Source organism: Centroberyx affinis, unplaced genomic scaffold (genome assembly GCF_046629955.1).
Source record: "Centroberyx affinis isolate AG114_WGS23_722 - 3 ecotype Tasmania unplaced genomic scaffold, CSIRO-AGI_Caff_v1 ptg001291l_1, whole genome shotgun sequence".
Taxonomy (NCBI): Eukaryota; Metazoa; Chordata; class Actinopteri; order Beryciformes; family Berycidae; genus Centroberyx; species Centroberyx affinis.
In genome coordinates this window covers 703,896-713,572 of record NW_027279797.1, presented here as the reverse complement: position 1 = coordinate 713,572, position 9,677 = coordinate 703,896, and the positions used below count along the sequence as shown (strand labels likewise).

At 39.8% G+C, this 9,677-nt stretch overlaps 1 protein-coding gene across 1 annotated transcript; it reads left to right on the top strand.

The window, feature by feature from the left end:
• The first annotated feature begins 2,144 nt into the window (after positions 1-2,144).
• Positions 2,145-9,114, top strand: LOC139649080 (protein CEPU-1-like). Its single transcript, XM_071525385.1, has 6 exons — positions 2,145-2,154; positions 2,331-2,459; positions 4,115-4,235; positions 4,626-4,777; positions 5,286-5,321; positions 8,646-9,114. The coding sequence occupies exons 1-6, from the start codon at positions 2,145-2,147 to the stop codon at positions 8,744-8,746; spliced, it is 549 nt and encodes a 182-aa protein (XP_071381486.1). The 3' UTR covers positions 8,747-9,114.
• Positions 9,115-9,677: the final 563 nt, after the last annotated feature.

The window sequence follows — 9,677 nt, the reverse complement described above, 5'->3', positions numbered from 1 at the left end:
TTTGCCATTCTACTTCTATTTCTTTCTCTTCCCCTTCTTGGACCCATGCACCTCATTTAATTTAAATCCTACCCTACCTCATAGCAGTCCCTTGCTCCTTCTCCTTAAATGCCTCTATCCCTCAAGCATCTGCTCCCCTGTCTTTTTCCCTCCAAAGTTGCTCCTCTTGCCCTGCACACAAATCTATTTCTCCCGCTCTCCATTTTCTACCCCATTTTCGTCCTTGCCCTTGAGTGCGAGGGAGGCACGAGAATGGCGTTTCAGGGACAGACCTGCTGCCTCCCATCGCTTTCTGCTCCCTGCCATCCTCTCCTCCGTGTGTGGTCCCCCCCCCCCCCCAAAGTCCCTCCGTGTCACTTTGATGACAGTGCCAGGACACTGTACTGTCTCAGCAACGACTTGGTCACAGACCCAGCAGCTCCCTTTATGGAAAGACTGAGAAAGCAAAAAGACCCGTCAATTGTCGAGTTAATAAAACACGTTCGTCCCCGGGAGGGAACTCGAACAAATCACTAAATATCCATTGACGTGCTGCAGTATGTTTTTTTGTTGTGCTGTGTTCTACTTACCCGTATAAGTGGAAGAACCTTCAAAGTGGCAGTAAGGAGTTCTCGAATGTAGCCGTGGGTCTTTTCTCGGTGCTTATGCAGCAGGTAGCGAAGCATCCTGTGAGCTCTTTGTTTTTGCTGAGCCAACATTTGTTTTCTCTCTCCATCTCTCTCTCTCTCTCTCTTATACACATAAAGAGGAAGTTCTTTCTTTGGACATCACTCTCAGGGACGACGCACACTGCTTTCAGTGTCTTTGCTTGCACCGTTGGGTGATTGGCAAACCAAGACAGGATGAGGAAGGCCACAGCAAAGCGACGGCTACATGAAGAGCCTTCCCCGTGACTGATGTCCATCGTATCCATCGGTTTTACTATCAAGCTTTTTTTTTTTTTACGAGCGCCATTAAGCGTGGAGCAACACTGATTTCATATGAACACCTTGTCAATCTTGAGAATAGTCACCCCTACCGCTAATGCGAACGTACCTGCCATAAAAACCGACGCTTAACATGAACGCTTTGAAAATGCGCATTCAGATGCCAGGCTTGTCTCGTTTAACTCTCCTCTGAGGATTTAAAGACGTGCGTTTAACTGACACTGTGGTCTCTATTGGCAAAATTTAGCCACCCCCTCCGAGACGGAGCCAAGGAGAGAAGGAACAGGAGAGACATAGAAAGGGAACAGAGTGGAACCCGCCGCACGTACGCGAGTCCTCCTGATACCCCCCGTCAGGTGATCAGCGTGTCGGCGAAGCCTCCTCTCCGTAACGACGTTCCCAGGTGCAATTCGGTGCTGTGCCTAAGCCCAGCAAAGTGAATCCATGCGCAATTTATTACTGTCACCTACCCAACATCTTGGGAGGAGGTTTTGAAGTCAATTATGTCTTTTGTACTTTACGTTGAGTGCTGTATTAAGCGTCTCTGTCAAGCGTGTCAAATTGTTACAGGAAAAAGAACCGGGGTTGGCATTTTCCCTTTCATATTCTCCCATCTGATATGTAGCCCCGGTGTGCTTGTAGGCTTGAGAGACAAAAAAAAAAAAAAAACACATAGAGGAAAATATGAAAGTTCTGACAGACAAGTGATAATGAGTGGGGGGCCATACAAAGCAATAATCACCCAGCCTTGCAACAACCTCAGAAAAATGTCAGCAGGTTCAAAGGCTGCTCTGCGTAGGTGTTTAAGGAAACAATAGCGAAGTATCAGAGAAACAGACAGCGTTGAGTACATGCCCCGATATTGACTCTATTTATTTACATAATTTTTGACACATATGCAGCTGTGTGACTTGAGCCTTTGAAACCAGATTTTTTCGAATAATAAACAGAGTCTTTCATATTCGCTGCTGAACATAGATGTTCCGTCCCTCAAAATTGCAGTGGACCTAAGCCCTGAACTTTTCTCTTTGTTTGATGCCAAACACTAAAAGGTTTCTCCTTTTTTTTTTTGCCAAGTAGTTGAATAATCATTAATGCAATCTCAAGGCTCAAAGCAGTCAATTGTGCTCCCACCAAAGGTGGAATTTAATATAGAGCATTGAGTGTTTGAATTAGAGTTTGAATTTGAATGACTTGAATAATTTTAATTTGTAGCAAATGTCCACAGGTTTGTATCAACCGCAACCTTTTTAATCATCATTTTCACCTCTGTGCACCAATGTTAACCTCACTTCTTCACACAGGGAAACGACATCTGAAAATGACATTTCAGACCACAACCGTTGACAAGTCACTGATTTTTTTTTACATAGAACGACCACTTTGTGTGTATTTATTTCACAGGGGACCTGGCGTCGGATGACGAGTACCTGGAAATCCCAGCTATCTCCAGACAGAGAGCAGGGACGTATGAATGCACAGCTGTCAATGATATCGACACAGATGTCCAGACTGTAGACATCACCGTCAACTGTGAGTTCACTGTTAAATAGTACAATGGAAGAATCATTGTAACATATTGCACAATAGCCAACAAAACATTCATGGCGAACAGCCACCGTTCGCACAAAGCTACCAAATGTTTAACACTAGAAAGGCTGAATTTAAGAATTGAAATATCTCAGCTTCCAAAATGTCCCTCCATGGATTTTCCGAGGCCCAGTTTCTGTATAACCCACTGCTCTTGAGTTTGAAAATCATGCAAGGAATTGGTTGTTGTTGTGCTGACTCTATAATCAACATGAATTAACTTGAACAGTAATTTCTCCTTCAGCATTGTGCTTCTCTATTGGGACTGTCGATTCCTTCTCTTAGACCCCCAAATTGGCCTTTCTAGTGTTGAGGAGGGAGCGCAGAATCATTTCAGATTCAGAAAGATGCTTTCAGTCTGAATTTGATTGGAGCTTCTTTTAATTAAAAATAATGTGATTTAAAGAACAATGGTACAGCAACAGATGAGGCAAGAGCTTTGTATCAACATAATAACATGCAATTAGGTCTGGGATTTTCTCATTTTTGGGCAGGTCTGTTTGGCCTGCATGGTCACCAATTGCCAAGGCACATTCATAAAATGTGAGGATTTTGGATCCCATGACTGATGACTGAATGGTCGTTTTATTCCTAAATTTGCCGGCTGTGCCCAAATGGCTCAAATCTATTTAATATGGCACCAACTTTTTACTGCTGTATGCTCCAGGAGAAAGAACATTGATGGTATCAAAATAAAACCCGAGCAATTCATTCACTTTGTTCATATTCACACATTTGCTATAGAACACCTACAACCTTTTTCACTGTAAGTCAAGAAATGTACAATATAGGACACTTCAATTCATGTTGGTCAGTATTGAAGCTACAGGCTTTGATATGACCCAGTTTCTCGCTTAAGAAATCACTTGTATTGAAGCATCAATTCTGACAGCACAAGGCCAAGTGCAAAAGCTGGATTCTTTTTTCAGAGAATAAGCTTTTTTGAACTGGTGTTAAACTTTTAAGTTGCCTGATGCAGGAGGTCGTGCTGGACCAGGCTGGCTCCTGGTGAAATCATCACGAGTCAAAAAAATAAATAAAGCTGCCTTGATGCTCATGGAGAAAATGTGATACCCAAAATGTTTGCGTCCATATAAAACCACCTCTGTGTCAAATCTGTCACATTTTTCCATCGTGAGAGGGCGGGGTGGCCTAACGCTTAGAGAGACCGTCCTGGATCCAAATCCCCTGTGTCGGCAAACCCCCACCCTGCTGAAGTGTCCTTGAGCAAGACACTGAATCCCTACCTGCTCCAAGGCTGCTGCTCTGTAGCTGAACCTGACCTCTGACCATCCTGGGGATCAATAAAGTATAACATTATTGATTAACCACCCCAGTATTAGGCATTTTGGTGTAACTATGTATACCATACTGCAGTATATCACGTTGCATGTAGAAAAGCAAGCATAATTTAATTCCAATGTAATAAATACTTGAACACATAGTTTTTGTTCCATTTCGGTGTGGATTCCTACCTATAAATCAACATGGTTTAAAAAAAAGAAGAGAAAATGCCGTGACCTCCGTCATGATACTCTTGACTCATGCCGCCTGCAGCCCCGATCACTGTGCCCTACTGTGTTGCTGTTTGCTTGTAGACGCTCCAAGTGTGTCAGAGGGCAGAGATGTTGGAGTGACTCTGGGCCAGAGAGGAGTGCTGGAGTGCGAGGCGGACGCAGTGCCTGAGGCAGATTTTGAGTGGTATAAAGATGACAGAAGGTAATGGGTTTTACATTTGCATCTTAAGTGGCCAAATGGAGGAGTGTGTGTGTGTGTGTGTGTGTGTGTGTACCCTCTCAAAAACCCTCATCTTGACTTAGACAATATGATTCTGTGGAGCAAAAAACATGCAGTTAGTGAAGACAGGTATATAGCTCCATCAGTGATTTGTTGATATGAACACTGCAACTATATTATCATTATTTATTTCTTTTTGTTGCTTGTTATTATTGTGCTCAAGCTCAAAAAAATGTCAGGTTGTTTTCAAAATATGTAATTGAACTTAAACCCACACATACTTTTAGTAACATTTTTAAAGCTAAATGGTTCTTAATCACTGTTTGGAGAAAAAAAAAAAAGTAAAATTCAAGGTACATTTTTTTCTTTCAGGATCTTCAATGGCTTTGACGGCATGGAGATTGAAGTATCTGGGTCCTTTTCCAAGCTGACATTTTATAACGTTTCTGAGGCAGATTATGGCAACTACACCTGCATTGCCATCAACAAACTCGGGACTTCAAACACAAGTTTTCTCCTGTATGGTGAGTACACAAATCTGTTACATTTGTTGGATTACCGAGATGGAAATACAACTAAGATGCTACAGTTTGTGTTATTTACTGAGCGTGTGGTTCAGTGTTTGAAGTAATAATCCGCAAGTTTTTCATATAAACAAATGTCCATTTTGCTACTCTCTTTTGGTGTTTGATACCATAAAATAGTGATTCAATTCATAACTTGTAATGCTTATGAAGGGGTTCCTCTTTGGAATAAATTGAAGAAGTTATCTTATCACTTATCACTTTAACTTCAGGAACATTCTGTTTAAATGTAGTCAGAATTAAGATACTGTGGCTGCTCAGCTTTTGATACCATCTGTACTTAAAATGAATGGATTTTGGCAATATTATAAGTCATCGCTGTCCAGTATGTAACAACATAAAAATTCATTCAGCAGCCTACTGTCATGCTGTTCACAAGTGTTGTCAATGATGTATTGCTGTTTTGTTTTCGATATGTTGCTCTGTTCCGTTTGTTCCTCTGGTGTAGAGGTAATTGAACCCACTAGCTCAACACTATTGCAAGGTTAGTATTCTACACAAGCATGTGCTGCAACTGTCATGTTTCTAAAGACTTTGCCGCATGCCAGCACGTGATGAACATTACCATTTTCACAAACTGAAAATTAGGCTCCGATGTCGTTTGAGCTCTACCTCTGCCATTACCGAGGTGACAGAGAGCTACGACTATATTTGACAAGAATAGACAAATCATTTCTGGGCCCTTCCTGTCAAAATGATATTGTCAGGTAGAAACTGGGCTGCATGGCAATGTTATGGAAAAGTTATGAACTTCTAATTCCGTTTAATAAAGTTGATGAGTTAAATTGCTAATCTGACAAGGACCATCTTAGGTGAGGAGAGATAACTGCCATGTGAATCTTTGTGAAAATGGTCAATGCAGCCTCAGTTTTGCTAACCATGTTTCATTTTTCTCCTTCGCAAACCTAACCATCTGTCTGTGTGGCATGGCCTCATTTTGCTTTTTGCATGCTCTTTTCCGATGTAAGTATTTATCATCTTTAACTATCATTTGTGTGTGATTGTTTGCACCTTTAGTAATCCTATTTCAACAATGCACCCCATAGTGAAAGTGAGTGATGGCAAAAAACCAACAATCGTAAGCAATGTTCGCGAAATCTGCTCTGATTCTGCAACTAGTGATTACTGGCAGTGCAGATTTCTACTGCAGATTAGTTCTGTATTCAGTTTTACATCTGACTCTTTAATAATGTGGAGTTACGAAGATGGTGCAGAGATAAAGGGCAATTATATATAATACCTTGCTCATCTTGTCATTTAATGTGTCCTTGTGACTGGTGATTGTAGTATCCTGTAAGCAAAACTGACTCCATTAACATATCAGAATTACATTAATGGCTTTGATTTTGACTATGAGTGAACGTCATTATTCTAATTAGCCATATGCAGGATTAGGGATAATCTACTGTGGCAGGGTAATTGGATAGATGCCCCAAAGGAAACTGTGGTGAACTCACGGAAATCCGAGGGAAATTGGTAGTCATTGTATTACGAGCTTCAAAGTAAAAAGTTAACTTTTGTCCTCAATCCTTCAACAATACATTTATTTAGATGGAATTTCCCCCAACCCAGAAAAGCACATGATGAAAATATAATGTGCTTTAGTTATTGCAATATAAAACTAAAAACACTTGTATTTACTTGTAGATTCCTGGCAATAGCACATACTAAATGAGTGAACAGGTCTTTGCGTAACTCTTGCAAGCTCCATCCAAAACCATCCTGAAATGCACTGTAGCATCTTTTACCACAGTTGTCGCAGGCATTATTGCTCAGATTGTTCGTTAAATTGAGTGAAAATAAGTTAAAGTATGTATCTCCCTTTTGTATTTTAATGTACCAACCTTGTAGTTTGGTGAATAATAATCAGGTGAATTTAAAAGGCCAAATTTATCAGATGAAACCGTATTTTATCCAGTTTAGAACCATAATAGTGACTCTTCATGTAAAAGGATTTCTGCAGGCTCCTGGTCCTGAAAGGTTCTCAGTCCATTTGTGGTAGAGATGAACATAGAAATAAGAGAGTACAATTAATTAGAAGTAACCTGGATCTGACAAAGGTCCTTGATCGAAATTCATTTAATATGCAAGTGTAGTTAGTGTTTGGGTGTTACTTCTCATTGACTTGGTGTGGTAGAAATGAAGATACACTGAAAAAATGCATTCTTGATCTAAAAACTGTGTGATCACACTGTAAATACTACAGTCAAACCTGCATGTATATTCACCAAAATCAACTTGTGAGAAATATTTAGGTATTTGAATCGATTTGCCAAGAGCCATTGAGATTGGTATTAAAATGACTGATAGGGGTTTGGAAGAATTGCCAGGTAACACTGACCAAAGCAACAAGGCACTTGTGAATCAAAACATAATTTTGAGAAAATTCAGTGAGTTTCCAGAGCACTCCGCGGTACTAAGAACGCCCTTGTTTAAGACAGAATGACCTTCTTTCAGAGATAGATGCTGAGCAATGTTCAGTTTTAATCCTTTTAAACCGGAGTGCAGCATTTGACGCGGCAGACCATGGCATTTTGATTGTCTGCCTGAAAAACTCAGTAGGTGCTATTGGCAGGACAAAATATTGTCAGTCTCCTACCTCACTGACAGAACTGTCTCTGTTATATTAGGCATTTATGGTGTTCAGCAGTGGTTGCTTCAGGACTCCATTGTTTTTTCTGCTCTGACCTGACATTATCATTCAAAAGTACAATCCTCTCATCCTTGCGCATCAGTATTCAGCCATATCTGCCTGTAAAACCAAGTATTCAGAATATGTGGCTTACCCAGCCTGCAGGTATTTTGTATTAGATGTATCAAAACTGTCTTCAACTAAATCTGAGGTAGTGATTCAGATCCTCACTAACCCAAAAGGGCAGTTTAGTAATGATTTCTCCAGCTAAGAAATATGTCTCCAGTCATTTACAGATGCAGACAAATATGGCTGTGTATTGTAAGCATGGAAAACAAAATAGGACCTAGTATAGAACCCTGAGGTACTCCATAGCCATGATGCCATGATACAGTCATGCCTATCTAGCTAATGTCATCAAACAAGACTGGTCACATTTAACAAGCTCGCAAAGTTTGATCTAACCTAGCTCGCTAAAAACTAAATCTGATTTTCCATCACACAGTGCTGCTAGACGGCTAGCTGAATACATTCAACCAAAGATTCAATAACAGTCATTACAGGTAACCAATAATATTTGATTCCACCAAAGTCGAAGTCCCGCTGCACATGCACTTAATGAGCTTCAAGGCAGCAGCGCTTTTTGCGTCACAGCGGCAGAAGCAGCGGGTCAGTAGTGAAGACTGGTGAAATACACGCTGCCATGTAAACTCTCTGTCATATAACCTCTCTTTTAGAGGGGTCAGCATCTCTTTTAGATGTGACCTCATCTCTTCTCGAAAAGGCAACTTCTGACGCCTATGCAATACAGGCAGGTTTGTGATGAATAAAGTCTCGCCATCTAATTCTGAACTAATTGTAAATAAGGACCGTAATCAGCACTTATTTCTAGATGTTAACACTACTTATACATGTAGAGAATACAGCGTGAAGTAGTCTTTCATAAAAAATAAAAAAAAAGGTTCTGCACTGCTGTCTTCCAGTAAGCACAAAGTCACATATTCTGTGTTGTGCTGGGAAGGTATTAGGGCAGTGAATTATTTGTTATCTGCAGATCAGAAGCTCACGTAATAACTTTCCTCTGGTAGAAGTAACAAGAAGGGAAAAACCAATCTTGAATGGTGAAACTTATCCAGGTGTTTTTTTTTTTTCTCCCCTCTTCTTTCCTTCTGTCAGGACCGAGAGCAGTTCAAGACGGGAGCGGCGGCGCAATGGGAATGCACTCACACACCTGTCTCCTCTTCATAGTCCTTCTGCCGTTTCTGCTAAGATTTTGAAGAGGAATGGATTTGAACCGAGTGTTTTGTGTGTGTGTGTGTGTGTGTGTTATTTTTTTTTTTTTCAACTGGAACCATAAACTGATGCACAGAGTGCATGAGGTATCCTACTGCATAATGATGTTGACCCACTAAATAAGTACGTAACAAACGTTTCTGTTGATTTTTAGATTTCAAGGATGTAACAAGTGTTTCACATTTGATTTGAGTTATGTTGGATATTTTTCTCTCTAAATTATATTATTCTGGATTGTCTCTTTTTATGTCTTTCTAAATGCGATGTCTCTTATTCAGATTGGTTTGTCTTAATCTTTAACTGCATTGCATATTCATCTCAACTCCAGGAAAAGTCAAATTCACAGCAAGTATGAGAGGTGAATGTTAAATACCTCAAAGTCAAATGGAGACAGTGAAGCAGAAGGACTTAGGTTACCCTGAGGCTGAAAGCCTGGAATTATCATATTTTTATGTATAATAATTATGATTCAATGCGCTTGTTGAAAGCAGAAATTGTTTTTGACCTTCAAATATGTTTTTTTCTCAGCATTATAGTGATATATTTTCAGCTGTGTGCTAATCTTTTTTCTTTCTGTTTTTTTTTTTTTTTTTTTTTAGTTTTAACACATTTTTGAGAAGGGAAAACACGAAGTTGTAATTATTTAGGCAAATATCCTAGTTTTATTTCTTTGTTGTTGTTTTTTTTTTTTTTTTTACCAGTACAGTTGTACACAAAATGAATGGTGTGAAGAATAATAATGTTATAATTAAGTAGTTGCAGATGGAAGGAAAGACTCTTCCACTCGTGTGGAGTCAACCTCACACTTAAGTAATGCAAATGTATTAATGCTGTTGCGATTTGTTGGAACCTTTTAAGTACTATTTTTTTCACACATGCCGTTTATACACTAAAGCAGTTATTTCAGAAAATGTT